General features: G+C 37.6%; 1 protein-coding gene across 2 annotated transcripts in view; it reads right to left on the minus strand.

Moving 5' to 3' along the window:
* Positions 1-852: 852 nt before the first annotated feature.
* DDX1 (DEAD-box helicase 1) overlaps positions 853-20932 on the minus strand; it is a 40376-nt gene continuing 20296 nt past the window's right edge. For both annotated transcript variants that reach the window (XM_061433267.1, XM_061433268.1), the window contains exons 13-26: positions 20297-20431; positions 14930-14990; positions 12032-12130; positions 11156-11245; positions 10228-10416; positions 9266-9317; positions 7290-7436; positions 4843-4934; positions 3476-3548; positions 3251-3323; positions 3125-3167; positions 2233-2328; positions 1849-1969; positions 853-1190 (exon numbers count right to left, since the gene is read on the minus strand). In XM_061433267.1, coding sequence (XP_061289251.1) covers positions 1060-1190; positions 1849-1969; positions 2233-2328; positions 3125-3167; positions 3251-3323; positions 3476-3548; positions 4843-4934; positions 7290-7436; positions 9266-9317; positions 10228-10416; positions 11156-11245; positions 12032-12130; positions 14930-14990; positions 20297-20431 — 1402 coding nt within the window. In that variant the 3' untranslated portion in view covers positions 853-1059. The remainder of the gene's footprint in view (positions 1191-1848; positions 1970-2232; positions 2329-3124; positions 3168-3250; positions 3324-3475; positions 3549-4842; positions 4935-7289; positions 7437-9265; positions 9318-10227; positions 10417-11155; positions 11246-12031; positions 12131-14929; positions 14991-20296; positions 20432-20932) is intronic.

The following is a 20932-nucleotide window of genomic DNA, read 5'->3' on the forward strand; positions in this document are numbered from 1 at the left end:
CTGCACAGTTCAAGACTGGCTACGGTGGTTGGAGGAAATCCCATGGCAGTGGTCTAGGTACAACTGGAAGAATGGAATCCTCATACTCAACGCACATCAAGCGTAACTCAGTATGCTACGTAATGGTTTCCCACTGTTTACATAATGAATTTCACTCAAGAGTTTCTTTGAAGAAAATATTTTGGGGCTAGAATATTTGAAAACCATCATATAAGAAATGACAGTAGTGTGTGCTCCTACGGAATCTCTAGGGCAAGAACAATCCTCCCAAAGAAACTACTTTGGGAGCTAAGAGCGAAAAGGCACAGAAGAACAATTCAATTATGTCTATGTGAATGTTCTCTTTTTCTTCTGGTATTTTAAAAGGTAAGACGGTTTGAGGAAATTTCAAAGAATTGCATTTAAGACCTTGAGGGACATCAGAATAGTTTCATCTTTACAGAAAGTATCATCTGGAAAGAAAGGCTCTTAAAAAGAAGATGGGCCTTCAGGGATACCATCATCAGATCAGTCGTCAGTCCTTAAAATGCATAACCTCTTCTAACTCGTGATAAAAACTTCAGGCTTCCAAACTAACCCAGCTGTCCTTCCACCTTGGGATACTCCACTTCTCTTTCATGACTGTTTCCAAGCTTCCCCATACACCGAGGCAACCAGAAGCATCTCGAGGCTGTCTCCATTTAGGACCACCTCTTGCAAAAATCCTCAAGACAATCACTAATGGTTCCACACAGTCCTCTACCAAACACACACACACACACACACACACACACACACACACTTGATTTCCTAAACCCAGAGCTTTCTTGAAAAAGAAACATTATAAAATAACTGTAAAATAAGACACAAATGTTCATGAAAATACAGTCATCAAATTTATTCTTTTCATTGGGTTCGGCATTCTATGAAGATTTTCTAAGACTGTTGCTTCTTGACATGCAAGAGTTAGCACTCATAGCTTAAGTTACTATAAATACTGCTGCCTGGAAGCAGTACAACTATTTTAGAGTTTTAAGACCAGACTTTTATTACTCAAATCTTATTCTGTGTATGTTAAAATCAGAAGGTTCTGAACAGCTGGTTAGGAAGGTAGCCAAGATGCAGGAAAGATGTCTGGGCCTCCTTTTCAAGGGCAGCCAACTCTTGAACCGTAGGAGCCAAAATATCCACGTGGCCTTTATAGTTTCCACCTGGATCACACACACGAATCACAAAGAAATGCAAATGACACGCTTGAAATAACTTGTCAGCAATACTTTGAACCAATTATATCAATTTAAACATTGCTCCCAGCAATAAAGATGTACTTACTACTGGGCAAGTTACCTCCCAAACTGTGAGTTTTAAAAATGTTAAATTAAATCGATTAAAATCAATGGTTAGGCCTTACTAACAGCTGTCCCAATATCCAATACCCCTCCCAACCTCTCCCCCATCATCTTCTTGATTTAGAAACCATCAGTTTAGTTTGAATTTTTAAAAAATTTCAGGAATCAGCTAAGGGCATCATAGGCAAAGGGAATTAAATGGTATCCTGGTTATTACTTGTTCAAAATTATTGTTATTCTCTTGTTTCCTAGTAATTCCATACATTTTTAACTACTCTGATGACATTAACACCTCAACAGAAACAGCTAAGCTTCTGTCCTTCACTCACATACAGATCACAAAATAAAAATGCTGCAAGACAAGTATGAACAAAGTGCTATGAGAGGAACACGAGGGAATGATTAATATGCTAAAAATATACAATTAACAGAAGGAAATGAAACACTTTCTTCTTAAACTAGCACTCAAAAAAGGACACATTCACATGTAAAATAGAATTAAAAGTAATTCACAGCTTACCACCAAGAGTTCTTTTCTGGCCGTAAGTAACTTTCCCATCAAATTCATCTACTGGTACTTTTATATCTGGCTCAACCTGAGAAATGGTACAGTTCAGGTGTTCCTCTATCTCGGACAGCAACTGAGAAAAGGAGAGGAAATTCAAGTATTTTCAGATAAAAATTTCATTTTGACAAACCCAAGCTGCATTTTAATAGCATTAAAACCAGGAAGGCTAAAGGGAAATAAGATTTCTAAAGAGATGAACTCACAAGTCACAATTTATAAACTACAATAACCACCACCCATTATGTCTTGTAACTCACAGACAAGAGCTGATATATAACCTCCATAGATAAATGCAGTCTATTCTTACCAATTTTAGTGACACTTTGTGAGCCTTACCTGCATCTCATTGTACCATATGGTACAGCCACCATCTTCCTTGAGTCTTGTGTTATAACACCCTTTTCCACGGCTGCTACATACATGATACCAAACCTATATTAAAGAAGGAAAAACAGATTAACATGTATGGTGACTGACATATTAGATATCTTTGTTCTCAACTAGTTTTTTTGTTTTTTTTTAAATTTTCTGTCCTCAAAGCGTAAGAAAAATAGACTGCAGCTATGGTATGTCATCAATCACTACCACCATCAATAGCTCACTAACTAGGGCTTCTGACAGAGTTCTTTTTGAGAGGAATCCAAAAGATTTTCTAAAACAGACTTCAATTAGATGTCAATAGAAAGGAATTCTCAGATTAAAAAAAATAACAAAAAATGTAAAGTATTAGAGAATGCTATCTCAAGATCAGTATCAAAAATAAAGTTCAAAGGTTTTCCATAAGAATAAAATATAGCAAAAAGCAAAATGCACAATATCTAGTTTGGGCAATGAGTTTGTAGGCGTTTCTGATGCCTGCAAACTATTCTGTCAATCTGAATCAATTTATATCAAAATAATAAGCTAACTCTCTCTCCCATAAAAAGTCTACCATGGCAAAAAAAAAAAAAGTCTACCATGGCATGATGCTAAACAGGGTTTAAATACCTTTCAGTGAAAACAATTACATGAAAGCTTTTAGGGAAAATTACATTTTGTATTGTTCCTTTCTGAACTTGATCCTACCAGTTGTCTATTCAATGAATAAACAGAAAAAGATGCCATAAAAAGTTCATTTATATTCCATATGCACCTGAATTCAACATAAATGAAAACTCAAACTGCTTTTATTTCCAGTATCTAAAATGACAATGCAAACAATGAATATAACACAGCACTAAAAGATCACCTTCTCTTTTTCTGTTGCCACCAGGGAAATGGCCAGACCCATCCTGAAAGATTTGAAAAGTCTTCGTTAGACTTTATTCCAGAAGCAAAGAAGCTTAAAAAGGAAAAAGCAAAATTACAGCCGTACCTTTCAGCTCTTCCTACTCTGCCAATGCGATGGACATAGTTTTGTTTTTCATCAGGCAAGGTGACATTTATGACTGTAAATAAAAAGTTATTACCAATTGACATAAAGTCCTAAAATTTTCAAACATATCTGATGTTTTTTGTTCTAAATATTTGAATCATATTAAAACAGTTTCCTTTGCATTCCTTAAAATTCAAAATGCAAGCATAAAACATTTCTTCTTACCATAAGGAACACCGTGGATATCAATTCCTCTGGCAGCTACATCTGTGCATATCAAGAATCTGACATCTCCTTTCTAAAAAGAGCAGACAAGAGAGAGGGGGATTTATTAGTACATACACTAAAAACCATAAGTGCCATCTTTCCACTGAGCCCTCTAATCACGAATATATTACTATCAGATTAGAAGTCCAGTCGTTCATTATTCACTAGAACAAGTTTTTCATTTTTAAGTTTACAATTTGCCAAAATATGACATTCAAGGTGAATAAATCAATGACTGGATTCATTTCTGCTTTTTTTCACATAAAGGTTATTAAACCACTGCTAAAAATTTGGCTTTATTTTTAGAAATCCTAACTAGTAATTTGCAAGATAAGACAGAATAAAACATAAGCATTACCTTATGTAATGCTTATGTAATTTTTATGTACTAAAATAATTCAGAATCCTAGGTATTTTACCTTGAGGTTACACTTCTGAGGACAACAGATGAAAATCCCAAAGAGAGTGGGCCCCTGGTACTCTCACCAAGAATATACAAACTGGCCTTCAGATGTTATCTGTGCCACAAGGCACAGCAACTAAGAGACTGGAGTGGGTGAAGAGCACACTGCCTTCCGGCCCAGGACAAGGCCAGGATAGAGCGGTGGCACAGATGCTGAAATAAGGCCAGGTGACCAGTTGTAACATCCACGGCAACCACACTCAGCGTAGAATCATGATCCAAACTCCTAGGCCCAGTACCTTGCCGCTTTTTTCATATTAGGGGTCTGAGAGAAATGAGATCTGTACTATATGCTGGGACAAACACACTGTGATAAATGATGAGAGAGCCTGTGGGTGGAGGTTACTGACCTTGAATTCCAAATGGCTCAAGTCCCACTATCGATACCAAGAGCTATACAACCTGTCATGGGATGCAATCAAATAACTGGGACACTCTTCCGCAAATCATTAAAAATATGTGTAATTCTACAAAACCATATTCTGATACTCGTCTTAAATTAATCTACAAATTAAGTTCCCTCTGGGTATTAGTACAATTAAAAAAAAAAAAAAAAGATCACAGACATGATTTATCTAGTGATGCTTCTCCTAAAAATACCTGTGGAAAAATTTAGCTAAAATTTTCTAAAGTTGAAAATTCTTACCATAGAAATTCTGTGCCAATAGAGAACATGTAATTTACCATCTGACTGTTAAAGATGATGAGGCCCTGCCGTGATGAGGATATACCAACAGGGCAGAAGTATTTTGAAATTTCTAGGACAAGAATTGCTTTAAGAATATTAACTGGAATTGATTTAAAACTAGGTACAACTCCCCTCTTAAGTATTAAGGAAATGCAGTCAACTAAATATCAGTACCTTGAATCTTTCCAAGTTTTGCTTCCTCTCATGAGGCTTTCTGTCACCATGAAGACAAACACACGAGAACTGATGTCCCTTTTTATCAGGTCCTAGTGAAAAGCACATTAAAGAGTCAATGCTGGGAAACATTATGCCTAGGAGTATATCAAAAAACCAGTAACATTTAGACTACAACGGTGCCATATAATTCCATGGAAATCTAAACTCCAACTTGTCATAAACCATGGTTGACCAATTTCTGTCCTAGGTGAAATGCCATTAAAATGAACTCCATGAGCATTAAAACTGATTCGCTTTGCTTTGAAAGATATTTTAAGTAACCTCTTCCAATCTGCAGCAGTGGTTCCTGTGTACCCCAGGACCTCACCTCACCTATGTAAAGAACCAAAAAGTAAACAAAAGAGATCCTTCTTGAAAGAAGCAAAACAGTCATTATGAAGTTCATGTCCTTACTAAATGGCCATGCCCACATGCCTGCCTTCCTCAAGGTATTCTAAGCAATTTAGTTATCTGCTTTCCTGACCAAAGCAGATTAGAAGTACCAAAACAGGAGGAAGCAATGGTATTTTAGACCCAGGTACAGTGGCAGCAAGTCCTTAAAGAGAAACTCTTCAAGTAGACACAGTAACAAAAAGCAGTGCAGTCCAGACCAGACTTTCAATTTCGCAGTATGTTTGAAAACATAGTAAGTGTTGGGAAAAGATATAAAGTAAAAATTACCATTAACATTTACTATATTTGCTTCACCACATACTTATCCCTCTATCCTTCTATCAACTCACTTTTACATTTTTGATGCATTTCAATGTAAACTGCAGTTATCGGTACACAGTTCAGCACGCATATCATTAACCAGAGCACAATATTCGTTTAGGTTTCTTTGTTTTCTCTTGGAGGTTAAAGTTACATGCAAGGAAATGTACAAATCTAAAGTGTACACTTGCTAAGTTCTTGACAAACGTGTAACTTACACGGCCCAAAGCCCTATCAAGGTACAGAACATGAATATCATCCACTAAGAACCTTCTTGCCCTTTCCCACCTATCCACACTCCCACCTTCCTGGGAACAACCACTGTTCTGGACTTTCCCCCACCAGACATTAGTTTTGACTCTTCTAGAAAGTCATACAAATGGAATCACACAGCACAAACTCGTGTTTAGGAACTCTTTTAATCAGCATAACGCTTCTGAGATGCCACCCACAGTTGTCTCTATCCGCAGCCTATGCCACTTCAGCACCGAGTATCAGCTATTTCAGTGAATAAATATTTTGCATTTTGTTTAGCCATTCTCCTATTAATGGCCACTTGGTGTACAGTCTGAGGCCATCATGAATAAAGCTGCTGTGACCATCTTGCACACATCTTTCGTCAATACATGTTTTCACTTATCTTGGGTCAATACTTAGGAGCTGAACTGAGAGGCCATAAGACAGCAATGTAAAATTTTATAAAAAACTGTACGACCCTTTACATAGGTGTCTGTACATCAACAGTGTATGAGAATTCCCGTTTCTCCATATCCTCACCCAAATTCGGTGTTTTAAGTATTTTTAATCTAGTCATTCTAGTAAGTGTACTTATCTAGGCATCCTAATGAGTGTACGGTGGTATTACAGTGTGATTTTATTTTGCATTTCTCTAACGACTGATTATACTGAACATTTTTTCAGGTTGGTTTATATATTTAACATTAATTGTAAGGAGCATAAAATTAGAATCATTATATCTTCATCGTAGAGCAAGTATTTTATTACATAGTGACCTTTTTTATTTCAGTAATTTTTGTCTTAAAGTCTATGGCATCTCTATTAATATTTAAATTCCTGTTTTAGCTGACAGATATATGTTTTTTCATTCCCCTTCCTTCCAATCTTCCTATGTCCTCAGGTTTTAGGTTTGTTTCCTGTAAACAGCATACAGCTATATATTATGCAGTCTAACAATCTATGCTCTTCATCAAAAGACTTCGATCCACTGACAAATACTACAGTTTACTCATATGCTCAGATTTTTTTCACCAATTCTATTACTCTGTAATTTCTAATTGCTCTGCTTTTTCTCATTTCTCTCCCTTCCTTTCTTACCTTTTTTTTAGATTAAGGTTTTTCCTCATTTATTGGTTTAGGAGATATATATCCTATTATATAATGATTACACTTGAAATTTTAACATTAATCAAAACTTCACCATTCCTCTAAATAATATAAGGACCTTAGAATGCTGTGATTCATCTTCACTGCAATGAAACTACCTATGTGGAAAACCATCTCATCGTTTTTCCTGGGACTGATCATATGGGAAAGTACTGGATAAGCACAGATACTTTCAGTGCAGTCACTGCTTTAGTCCTGGGCATGAGCGCTACACTGCATCAGCGTGGGACTAACAGTCTATTAAGTGAGGAAATGAACACAGTTTATTTCAAGGGAGGAACTACTACCTCCTCCTTGCTGCATAAAATACTGCTCCAGGTTGTCACAGTCGATCTTGGTTCTACAGAAAATAATTGCTTGATCCATCTTGTGTTCCTTGATGGCTCGGACAGCATACTCCCCCTTCAGGATTTTAATAGCTTCAGACCACATCTCTTGAATAACACAACAACAATAACAAAAAAAAAACACAGAATTTCAATCTGAAATTGTCAGGAACACACATAATCACACAGACTTACAGCTTAACTCACCTAAAAATCTCTATTTTAATGCAACTATTATAGCCAAAAGCAAGCAATAAAAAGATAGGATAAAATGGTGGGAGAATCCACTTGCTCATTTATTTTTGTTTCTCTTTTTTATGCCAGTTTATGGGATACCAAAACACCTATAACCATTCGTCATATAAAAATGTACATGTACACACACATACACAAATAAACAGAAATACCCACAACAAAGCTTTGTTCTTACAAAGACCAAAGAACTAGTATTCTGCCTTGCATTAGTTTCCCTAAATGCTCAGTAAATGTTTACTCAATTACTTCAACCCCCTTTAAAAACTAATAAATGGTACTTCCTAAATCAATCTAAACAACAGAAAGTTCATTTTTCACTCTATGAAATAAAAATTTTACATCAAATCTAGTTAGTGACTTCTCAGTTGCCACCCTGCAAGTATCTATTTTTCAGTGTGAAGCTGGGCTATAGTTACTCCACAACTGTAACCCAGTGTATTTCTAAGGTGGCTCTGATCATCTCTAATTGTAGTAAAAACTAAGTAAAACTTTTACAAGGAAAAATATATGAAGCAGTAAAAAATTTTATTTTATAAAATGCATTCTCCAACTGTGGGATGTTACATTATTTTGACTATCCGTGTGCTCCTCTCCAACTGTACTAGCTGAGCATACACCTTATAAACTTGGAGCTGCACATAAAAATGAGTTCAAAGGAACCCTCTTTAATCAAAATTTCAGGTAACTAACCGTTTAGATACCTGCCAAAAATCTACCATTGAATCCAATCATGAACAAAATGCAATCTAAGCCTTCCTTGCCAATGAGCCACCTGAGACATGGGACACCAGACATGTGGCCTAATGGGTTTCAGATCTCTTCTAGGTTCCGTTCTTGAAGCACTAGCCTTCTATCATCGACTCAGTGGACATGAATTTGAGCAAACTTCAGGAGACAGTGGAGGACAGAAGAGCCTGGTGTGCTGCAGCCCATGGGGCCACAAAGAGTTGGACACAAGTTAGCAACTGAACAACAACAACCATCCTTAGTTTCATGCTGTTATCTTCATGTATCCTTGAATATTATACACCTCTTACAAACTATCTCAATTCTGCATGGAAGTATCTTTATTAAATCAGAATTTAATTTTAGGCTTTTTAAAAATTGATAAATGTTTAATGATATGGAGTTTCAGTATGGGAAGATGAAGTACTGGAGATGGATGGTGGCGATGGTTGCACAGTAGGAATGGACTCAATGCTATTGAACTGTATACTTTAAAATGATTAAAATGGTAAATTTTATGCTATGCCTATTTTACCACACACACAAAAGAATCAAAAACCCATTTGAGGATCATTTCTGTGTCTTTCACAGGGTCATACCTAACGACGTCACTTTGTTACTCAATTGCCAGACAGGAAGAATCTACGTATAATTTCTCTGGGAATTCAGGACTAAAATACAACCTGTAGCCAGAGAAGTTCACTGGTTTCCTAGAAAAATTAGACTTCTATAATCCAAAATATTTGTATTTTATATGCCAGGAGACTAATATCTTAAATTCAGTGATTAATACTTCTACAAATTGACTGGTATGAGCTCTCCCCCATTTTTAAGTTATTTCTGTTTTTTATTTTCGTATCTCCTGTTCCTTCATAAGAGCAGACAGAGCAGAAATTCAACAAAGCAGATCAATTCAAACCTTTCCCCACACATTTTTATTGATTCTTCTAACTTACCTGGACTGTTAGCACCAGGTCTTGTGTTATCTTTTGCATGAACTTCATCAGTCTATCAAAAGAAAAGGATGAAGGGTTAAGTGATGATTCAGAACAGGCGTCTTTTTTTAAAGGGAGAACTGGATCTAACTTTAGATTCCATCTCAGACATCCATCTTTATCATCTATAGGCAAAACCATTCTTCAGACTCAGAAAAACTCTTATTAATTATAGGTCTGCTACTGCTAAGTCACTTCAGTCATGTCCGACTCTGTGTGACCCCATAGACGGCAGCCCACCAGGCTCCCCGTCCCTGGGATTCTCCAGGCAAGAACACGGGAGTGGGCTGCCATTTCCTTCTCCAATGCATGAAAGTGAAAAGTGAAAGTGAAGTCGCTCAGTCGTATCTGACTCTTCGCAACCCCATGGACTGCAGCCCACCAGGCTCCTATGTCCATGGGATTTTCCAGGCAAGAGTACTGGAGTGGGGTGCCATCGCCTTCTCCGAATTATAGGTCTAAGGCTAATCCATTTTAAATATAATAATAAAAACACAAAGGTGGTTTTTAGAACACTGTGTATTTACAGTAAGCATACCCATATTATATTAATATAAATCTAACAAGAGTGAAATAAGTGGGAAGATGGACTCAGGAAATTGGTATTTAGGGAAATAAGGCATATCAAGAATAAAAATACTACTAAAAAAGGAAACTATAGTGTAAGAAGTTACACAGGCAACCCTATGTATTTATGAAAATTATAACAAGGAAGATGGCTCACAGAAGTAACTTTATATGTAGAAAAACGTAAAGCATGAGCCCATCCTTTATTCCATACCTGACAGACCTAAACTTTTCTGGCAATATGCAAACCTCTCAAAGGTCCGATGTCTGGTCACCTTGAGCATCACAGAGGCTCAGGGTAAACTCGTTCATGAATGCTTTACGCTATACACAGGTGCACCCTGCAGAGCACTTACCCTAATGTGGCTTTTCCCAAGCCTTTCCCAGAGCCTGTCCGTTTTGGGGTTCACTGGGACAACAACGTGGTGGACAGTATCTGGGACGGAATCCTCTCCTTTCAAATCGACCCACGTGGGAAAGTGCATGATCTTCTCAGACAGTTTCTTCACATCAAAAGAATGCAAAGTGGCTGAGCACACAATCACCTAAGAACAGAAAAAACAGTGTTTAGATAAACTTTTACTTTAGAGTGACAATAATGAATCCAGCATATGAATACAGACACGGGGCATGGGGCTGACTAGGCCTGGAACCTAACACGAGTTCAAAACCTGACTCTGCAGCAACAACTAGCGATGTGACTTTGGGCGGGTTAGTCCTGAGTTCCAGCCCCTCACTGCCATGGAAATCACACCACCTAGTCCCCAGGGCCCTACAAAACTCAGATGAGTGAAAAGGTTTTTAAAAACCTAAAATCATAAGGTACTATGTATCTCCTCCCAAAAGTTTTTACCTCTAGAATTCTTCCTAAGAAAACAGAATGAGAAAGAATAATATTTTAAGAAATAATTACTAAGGAAGCAACTGTTTTGCAACAGCTCAAGACATTTTTCCTTCAAAAAGGAAGGAGTGCTCAGAATCTTGAATATAAACCCTACACTCTGTAGAAAAGGGGGGAAAAAAAAACAAAAAAGCTAAGAATTTTTTACTTCTAGTCTTCTGTTATACTTAAGTCATGTCCTCAAATTCCATCCACCTTATTTCTAAAAGCAGCTCCTAAGACTGTTCCTTTGTGCGCACTATTTAATCAGGTAAGAAAGAAAACGTTTTATGCAGTAGTTAACTTAACCAGAAGACACTAAAATGTGAATGTAACAAACAAGTTAAGCATTAGTACATAACAAATGCCTACATGTATTCGAATATGCGTTAGTTATTGTATACCTGAAGTCTTTTTCCATCAGAGGTAATCTGAGGAATCTGATTGTGAATCCTATTGATAAAGTCAGAGTAACCTTGAGAAAGAAGCCCATCCTATAGCAGAAGCAAAAAAAAGCATTAGGTTTTAAACCAGTATCTAAATCTCTTCTAAATCAATCGCAAAACAAAAGACATGGAAACTAATTCATACATATCTCCATACTTTCAAAATTATTTTCTATTGGATACTGAAAGAGTTATTAATTCAACTTTAAAGCCCATGTGACTACAATATGAAAAAAACCTCATAATTTATAACTTAAAAATCATACTCTGGTATTCTAAAATGAACATGAGAGTTAATAGCTCCTACCACATCTCCTTAAGAATATGACTTTAACATGAAAAAACAAAAAGCTTCAATGTTGAAAAGCTACTTCATCTTGAAAATATATCTCAAAGCCCAAAACACATAAACGCAATTGGAAATGTTAAAAAAAAAAAGTATGTACAAACAAGTTAATTATTTGGCGTAGAAAACAAACTTGCATATCTAATAATGAGGGTGGTTAAATAAACCATGAAGTATGCATGTAAGAGATCACTAGGCAGCCTTTAAGAACTGTTCATAAATAATGACATGAAATACTTCTGTACCATATTTAAAAAAAAAAAAAGATTTCCCAGATTCCACACAGCCTGACTACAACTGCATAAAATAGTCTTTACTATAAATATAAGAAGTGAATGGAAATACACCAAACTGGTAACAATATTTCTCTCTAAATATTAGGATCATGATTGAATTTTATTTTTTCTTTAAGTCACACATTTTATCTCCAAAAACATAAGCAGAAAAAAAAAATTTTTCTTTGAAAGCACGAGTAGATTTTAACATACAGCTTCATCCAGGACCAGGAATCTAACTTGGGATAAGTTCAGCTTTCCGGTAGACACCAAATCATCCAGTCTTCCTGGAGTGCCAACGACAATATCCACCTAAAAAATACACCAAAACAGCATCTTATGAAACTTAAAGGACCACTGCAATCCCCTTAGAATAGCAACCAACAACGGCCCACTTACAATAAAAACATGATACTGAAGTAGTCACAGTCAACTATACATCCGCAAAAATGGGAGTTCTAGATACTGCTGAAATGTTCAATTTGTATCTGGTTTGAAATTAGTGTTGACCACTTTAGCAACTGATTTTAACATTTTTAACTGTTATATACAGTCTAATTATAGCAACTCTGAAATTAAACCAGGATCCAAACCCCAATTCTACTATGATCCACTGTGTAACCTTAACTAATTTCATCTCGTCTAGTTTCCATTTTCTCATTCCCAGGGTGGCTAAGAAATCCACCTGTCAATTCAACTAAGGACAAGTTTCATTTATATTTTTATTAAAAAATTTTCAAGCATCCACAAAGAGAACAGTATAATGAGCCCCTACACCAGCACACCTGACTAACATTTTAAAATTGCACACACACATACACACAAACACACCTTTTAATCAAGTCCATGGTACAGTGAACAGAAACATGGGCTTTGAAGTAAGCTCTACCTATAAGTTGTAAGATCTGGGGCAAATTACTTAATATTTGGTGTAAGTTCTTTTCCTAATCTGTAAAAACGGAGAAAAGGACCATCACAAGGTCTGTTGTTGGAACTGCATAAGAAAATGTGTAGAATGCATTTAACAGAGCCTGGCCCATTTCTAGAAAGTACTCAAAAGGGGATAAGTATTTTTTTTTATGCTTCTATATTCTTTTTTTTAATTTTTTTTTTATTTTTTAAATTTTATTTTATTTTTAAACTTTACATAATTGTATTAGTTTTGCCAAATATGGGGATAAGTATTTTTAAAGTGTGTACAGAATGTATGTGTGTGAACACAATAAGGTATTATATAGAATCATTCAATAAATTAAGACAATTCTAAACTTCTCCTCTTTACCAACAGGGATAAAAAATCACTTCTCTTGTTTTTCACTTGTTTTCTCCACTCCAGATTAAAAACGTAACCATCTCCAAACAAATTTATCACTGTAGTCTCATTACTTCAATATTTCACCCCCTGAAAAACTGAGAGTACTGTCCTGAAAAGACTTTTAATTTGATCCAGTGGAAGGCATTTATAGCCCCATAAAAAATGAAAGATATTGCTGAAGCTACTGTTTCAACTGTGTTGATAACTATAATCAAGTCTCAGTTCAATCTAGAAAATAGTCTGAAAATATGGATAAAACCCTTCAACGTATTAAAACAATGTACTATGTGCCAAGTACTGCGCTATATACACAGCAGTGAATACAACACCACTCTGCTTCTTTGTGTAATGTCTCTTTACAAAGGATGCTAACCCACCATGCAAGTTTCCTCCCTCCTCATTTCAGTAGGTAGTCGGCATGAAAACAGACACCAGGTCTCTCAGGTTCAAAAGAAAAAAAGTCAAATTGGAAAAGCCTGCAAGAAATATTTATATAAATTGGATAACAGCACCAAGCACTTCTTCAAGTCTAACTGCATATGTTGCATAATTCTGCAACTTTAAGAAATTTTATAAATTAAGTAGTTCTATTCTCTGACTCCAGAGCTGACTTCTGGCCCCAGCGTAAGACAGAACACAGGGCTGAGGGAGAGCCAGAGGGCAGTGGGAGATAATAGAGGCCAAGAAGGTAAGATGGAAAGAAGAGCAGAAGGAGAATATATTACAAATTCTCTTAAGTAGAAAGGACCTGAGTCCTAACAAGAAAGCTGTGGAGTAACATTGCCTTTACTTTGCCATCAGCTGCAGTCAGTACCAAATTTTAGATCTAACTGGCAAAAGCAGATATAATTCTCTAAAAGCTCTGTAGCTGGAAAATATAAGAAAATCACTTATGGGGAAAATAAATTTGGATGTGAGGAACCAAGATAGGGAATGAACATATTAAATCTTTCTTATAACCACTAAAACATGACCCGTCAAGTAAGAACATATCAAAGCAATATTACTATCTTAGAACAATATTAAGTACAGTAATATGATTCCTTGCCTCTAATATGCCATACCAGGTCAAATCAAAACCATTCAGCATAAAATTTCATTTGACAGCAGCACCAAGGAATTAGAGGGAGAGCGTATTTGCTCACCATGACTCAGTATCAGGCTGTTTAAATTAAATGATAAAATATTTAGGAAAGGAATGGAAGAGAACTTTGTAAGGAAAAAGTTACCTCATACATACAGAATATTTTATGAAGTTCTACCTGTATTTGAATGGACGAACAATTCAGTTTCCCAAACGTCCTCCCCAGTAAGGAGACTCACGGTCCTAGCTTCGTTCTTGGTAACTGCACAGCCTTTAAGACAGACCTGAATTCGTCTCCCTCCCACTGGAACCACCACCTCACCACCCCTCAGCCTCCAAGGATCACTGCTAATACTTCTACCTTCTCTGCAATCCACCTTATCTCCATTTCTATTTTTCACTCCAGTTTCCTCTTTCTCAGCTACTCCCAGAGGAAATGACTGTTTAATGCATGAAAATGGGAAGGAATTTTCAGGTGCTCAAAAGATAAACCAAAAGAATTCATGTATGTTGGAATTTTGCATGAGGTGTTTGGAAGAGACTGCTGCACTGTATACTTTTGGGGAAAGAAAAGGAATACCTGTAAGATGTTTTTGAACATACATACACTCTTGTGATCTTGTTTTCATTTCAGCCTCATTTTTCTTGAAACACAACAGAACTATATTGTCAAAATGACAACACAAAATGTTACTTTAAAAGTACAACTTACCCCATTATCCAAAACAGAGAGCTGATCCCGTGCTGCGACACCTCCAATTATCAGAAGCTCCCTGAAATGAATGAATACCAGAATAATAATGTAGAGAAAGATGAAAGCCTGCTTTTTTTCCCCCCAATTTTGAGGAGGTACATATTCAAATTGAATAACTGAGAAAGAATCTGTAATAAAAGTCTAGAGAAGGAAAAAAACAAGGCCTTTCATTTTCAGAAGCTAATAAAATGTTAATGAATGGTAAAGTTAGGAGAATGTAAAACCTTAGAAGCCAGAAAACAGCAGTCCTCATCTATGCATCTTCCTATATTAGGATAACTCCAGGTGCCCTGAAATCAGATTTCAATGAACCTTTATAGACACATGTGGTTTTATGTGTATAAAATATACACTCATATAGATTCTTAAAAGTTGCCTCCAGGTCAGTAACTAAAAACTGGGGGATGGGGTGAAAAGAGATTTTTCATAGAATATCCTTTTGTATTTGAATTCTTCTCATTCCAGATAATAATACTTCCAAAAATATGTTTAAATTAAACAACTGTCTTATGCTAAGATTATTAATTCAATGCAGGGAAAGAATAGTCTTTTCAACAAATGGAGCTAGAACAAACGGATATGCAAGAGCGAAAAAATGAAGTTAAATCTCATTCTCAGGCCACACACAAAAATTAATGCAGAATGAATTACAGAGCTAAACACAGATATAAGATCTAAAACTATAAAAATCTTGGGGAAAAAATGCAAATTTTCATGATCTTAGGTTAGGCACAGTCCCTTACAACACCAAAAAAATAAGCAAACAAGCAACAAATGAAAAAATAAACTTGACTTCATCAATATTAAACACTTTTACACTTCAAAGGACACTACCGAGAAAGTGAAAAGGCCCACAGAATGAGAGAAAATACATGCAAATCATATATATCTAACCATACTACTACATATATCTTACAACTCAATAATAAAAAGACAAATAACCCAACTGAAAAATGGGCAAAGGATCTGAACGGACATTACAGATGGCTGGTAAGGCCAAGAAAAGATATTCAACAAGATTAGCTATTAGGGAAATACAAACCAAAACCACGGTTAGGTACCACTGCACACCCATTTGGAGAAGGCAATGGCACTCCCCTCCAGTACTCTTGCCTAGAAAATCCCATGGACATAGGAGCCTGGAAAGCTGCAGTCCATGGGGTCGCTGAGGGTCGGACACGACTGAGCAACTTCACTTTCTCTTTTCACTTTCATGCATTGGAGAAGGAAATGGCAACCCACTCCAGTGTTCTTGCTTGGAGAATCCCAGGGACGGGGAAGCCTGGTGGGCTGCCGTTCATGGGGTCACACAGAGTCGGACACGACTGAAGTGACTTAGCAATAGCAATAGCAATAACAATAGCACACCCATTAGGAAGGCTATAACTGTAAAGACAGATAATAAGGAGAGGATGTGGAGAAACTGGGATGCTCACACGTTACTAGCAGGAATGCAGAACAGTGCTGTACCTTCGGAAAACAGCCAGGAGCACCTGAAGGTGTTAAACAAGAAGCTACTACATGAGCCAGCAGTTCCACTGCTGGGCATATTCCCAGGAGAAACGGAAATGTGTGTCCACACAAGACTGTACACTAATGCTTACAGCACAGTAAGCAATAAGTGGAAACAACACAAACATCCATGAAGCCATGAATGGATTAATTAAAAATGTGGTATATGCATACAATGGAATACTTCTTGAAAATAAAAAGGAATTAAGTACTAATACACACTGCAACGCTGATGAACCTTACAGACATTATGATTACGTGAGAGAAGCCAGTCCAAAAAAAGCACATATTATTTGATTCCATTTATATATAATAAGCTGTCCAAAACAGGCAATTGATAGATGGAAATCAGTGGTTGCCCAAGGACAGGAAGGTTAGAGGGAAATGGGAGTGACTGTTAATAGGCAGCATTTCTTTTGAGAGTGATGAAAATGTCCTAAAATTGGCTTTGGTGGTTGCACAACTGTGTGAATATAAGAGAAGTTAAGTTAATCTGTACATTTTAAAAAGTGAATTGTATGATATGTTAATTATATCTCATTATGTGCATGCTCAGTAGCTCTGTTGTGTCCAACCCCATAGACTGTAGCCTGCCAGGCTCCTCTGTCCTTGGGATTTCCCAGGCAAGAAAACTGGAGTGTGTTGCCGTTTCCTCCTCCAGGGGATCTTCCCAACCAGGGATGGAACCTTCGTCTCCTGCATTAGCAGGCGATTCTTTACCACTGAGCCACCTGGGAAGCCCATATCTCACCACAGCTATTCCCAAAAAGATTGTCTCTTTTTTATAAATAGCCTACAAAATTACTTCCTGAGGTGGCCAGACAACTTTTAATCATTCATTTTAAAAACAGCAGAAAATACAGAGAAGGTGTCAACACTTAGTCTCATAAATTCTATGACAGATTAAAAAAATGGCTTTATGGTTGCCTTCTGCCGTCTTAAGCGATTCAGATAGTAAAAATGAAAAACCAAAAAGCCTTCTATTCTGTGCAAGTCTATTACCTTGCCACGTCCCTAACCACCTACCACTCTAGAGCCATTATGTTTCCTAAATCTGGTAACGCCAGATGCGAAACTGGCTACTTAAGAATCACCTGGAAGACATGCCATTCTTCCTTAAAAAACAAACAAACAAAAGAGCTCTAATTCTTATTTCCAGGAAATCTGATTCCGTATACCCAGAGGAGAGATCAATAAATGTGCAGTTTCAAATAAGGTCCTTAACTTCTGGGTTCGGTAACTACAGTCCTAAATCTACCATTTCTTTTATACAACTTTACTCTTATCTACCTTTCTAATCAGATATATTTACGTCTACAAATTTATCAGACGAAAAACTACACAAACACGTAACAATCTACGCTTGTGAGCAGAGCACTGCAGGGCTGAGGAATGTGAAAGACCAGCCCCTGCCTTAAGGAGTATAAAACTGAGCTGGGACGAGTAAAATTATGCACATTTAAGACCAGGAACGCTAACGTGACGGTGTGTACGGATTACAGGGAGGCAAATGCAGTCAGTCAATCTCCGAGGAGGGAGAAAGGACTGGGCCAGTACCGATACATTAGCTTCCCAGAAAGAACCAGGACTTGAGCTGGGTCTTCCAACAAGGGAAAGGTTCAACAGTACTAAATACTGAAATGAGAACCACTCCACTTGATCATCTTAACAAATAAACTGATCTTATCGTCCATCTTCCCTTCCAGACTTTGTCCAGATGCACGTTAATCTTTACCCATAATTAGAGCGCAAAAATCAACCTATATGAGCATGTTATGTTCTTCCAAAAACACTCCCCTGTGAAGAGCTCCGAGCCCCTGATACTAGGCAGGCGCTCTGGAAATGTACTCTGTGTGACACCCTCGGTCGTGGCCTCAGGGCGTTTCGTCACATTACTGCTGTGTTGTTTCTCTCCCCACCACTCTTGTCTCCACTTTTGCACACAATTTTATAAAAGCAAAGATGAATTCTCAGTTATACCCTAATCCCTAACCTAAGTCTTCACACCTTAGGTAGGTATTCAGACAGTTACTGAAAGAATGAAGTGCATCAATCCTTAAGACAAAATTACAAATTATTTTACCGAAAAAGTTTTACTAAGTATAAATTTATCCCTGAATTAAGTTTAACTTGTAAGACAGATTAATATTTAAAAGATGCGCCTGCTGCTGCTGCTAAGTTGCTTCAGTCATGTCCGACTCTGTGCAACCCCATAGATGGCAGCCCACCAGGCTCCCCCATCCCTGGGATTCTCCAAGCAAGAACACTGGAGTGGGTTGCCATTTCCTTCTCCAATGCATGAAAGTGAAAAGTGAAAGTGAAGTCGCTCAGTCGTGTCCAACTCTTAGCGACCCCATGGACTGCAGCCCACCAGGCCCCTCTATCCATGCGATTCTCCAGGCAAGAGTACTGGAGTGGGTTGCCATTGCCTTCTCCAAAAGATGCGCCTATGGGACATCAACAATTCAAAGTTTCTGAAGTTAGATCGTGTGGATGGTTGCACAATCTCATAACCATATACTAAAAACCACTGAATTGTATACTTTAAATAGTGAATTTTAACAGTGAATGTGAATTATATTTCAGTAAGAAAAGGTCATTAAAAGCGAAATTAATAAAAATCAACTGACAGATGTTATGTATGGTATGGCTTTCCTGGTATTGAGAAGGTAGAAAAGGCTTTTCTGTAATTCAAAGGGATTGTTACTGAGCCAGAAGCTCCCCAAGCTCACTAGACTTGTGGTCTCCCCACAGTGGCAGAAAGAACCCCCCAACTAGAGCGACCAGCCTGATGCCCACAGGCAAGGTGGTCACCACTGTGAGACAGGCGAGAGTTAACCACCAAGTCAGGTTTACCAACACACGAGACAGAGTGATACATTATCTATGCAAATGAAGTGATGAAGCTAAAATTAATGAAAGGGATCCTTTAATGAATTTTTACTCTGATTCTATTTTGCAAATTATGACTCTTTATGTTAAGAGACACAGGAAAAATCTCAATTTACTTTTTGGACTCTAAAATCACTGTGGAAGGTGACTGTAGACATGAAATTAAAAGACACCTGCTCCTTGGAAGAAAAGCAATGATAAACCTAGACAGCATATTAAAAAGCAGAGACATTACTTTGCCTGCAAAGGCCAGTATGGTCAAAACTATGGTTTTTCCAGTAGTCATGTACAGATGTGAAAGCTGGACAATAAAAAAGGCTAAGCACCGAAGAACTGATGCCTTCGAACTGTGGTGTTGCAGCAGACTCTTGAGAGTCCCTTGGACTGCAAGGAGAACCAACCAGTCAGATCCTAAAGGAAATCAACCCTGAATATTCATTGGAAGGACTGATGCTGAAGCTGAAGCTCCAGTACTCTGGCCACCTGATGTGAAGAACTGACTCACTGGAATAGACCCTGACGCTGAGAAAGACTGAAGGTGGGAGAAGAAGGGGACGACAGAGGATGAGATGGTTGGATGGCATCACCAATTCAACAGACATGAGTTTGAGTAAACTCCGGGAGATGGTGAAGGACAGGGAAGCCTGGCGTGCTGCACTCCACGAGGTTGCAAAGAGTTGGACATGAATGAGAGACTAACGACACCACCACTTTTTTTTAATTGAACTTTTCTCACTTAAACAGGACTTTTATATGGAAACTAACTGCTACTATATAGCAAAATCAAATATATTTACACACACATCCACGTGCATATGTATACGCCCTGCATTTCTCCCTTGATTTTTCCTACTTTGCTCTTCTTCTGAAACGTCTCAGGTCTAAACACAACAGGCGTTTGAATACAAGAGGACTCCTTACCTTAACTTAGGATTATCGATGTATTTCTTAAACTGCTTGACGTTATTCAGAGTTTGTTCAGCCAACTCCCGGGAAGGCTCGACGATGAGAGCTTTTGGAGCATTGGGGAGAAACTTTGTTTGCGCCACCTGTGCACTACCTAAACAGAATGAAGAAGACTGGGGTACACCTCAGGATACTTCTGTTTTTAAGATGACAAGCACAAATATTCCACCAAAAATCTCAGAAACAATTGTCAAGCAATACAGATGGTAGTCGAACAAAACAAAGATTGCTAAAATGAATACAGCTTCTTTAAAACTAGCTGCAGTAATTTTAATTGATCATACGCTTTGTGATAAATAGGCTTCCCTGGTGGCTCAGACAGTAAAGCATCTGCCTGCAATGTGGGAGACCTGGGTTCGATCCCTGGGTTGGGAAGATCCTCTGGAGAGAGAAATGGCACCCCACTCCAGTACCCTTGCCTGGAAAACCCCATGGACGGAGGAGCCTGGTAGGCTACAGTCCATGGGGTCGCAAAGAGTCAGACACAACTGAGCGACTTCACTTTCCTTTCCTTTCACTTTCCTTTGTGATAAATGAGCTTTGAGATGTACTGAGCTTAAATAACTCAAGCAGACTAGGCAGCACAATGGT

The sequence above is a fragment of the Bos javanicus genome, chromosome 11 (genome assembly GCF_032452875.1).
Source record: "Bos javanicus breed banteng chromosome 11, ARS-OSU_banteng_1.0, whole genome shotgun sequence".
NCBI lineage: Eukaryota > Metazoa > Chordata > Mammalia > Artiodactyla > Bovidae > Bos > Bos javanicus.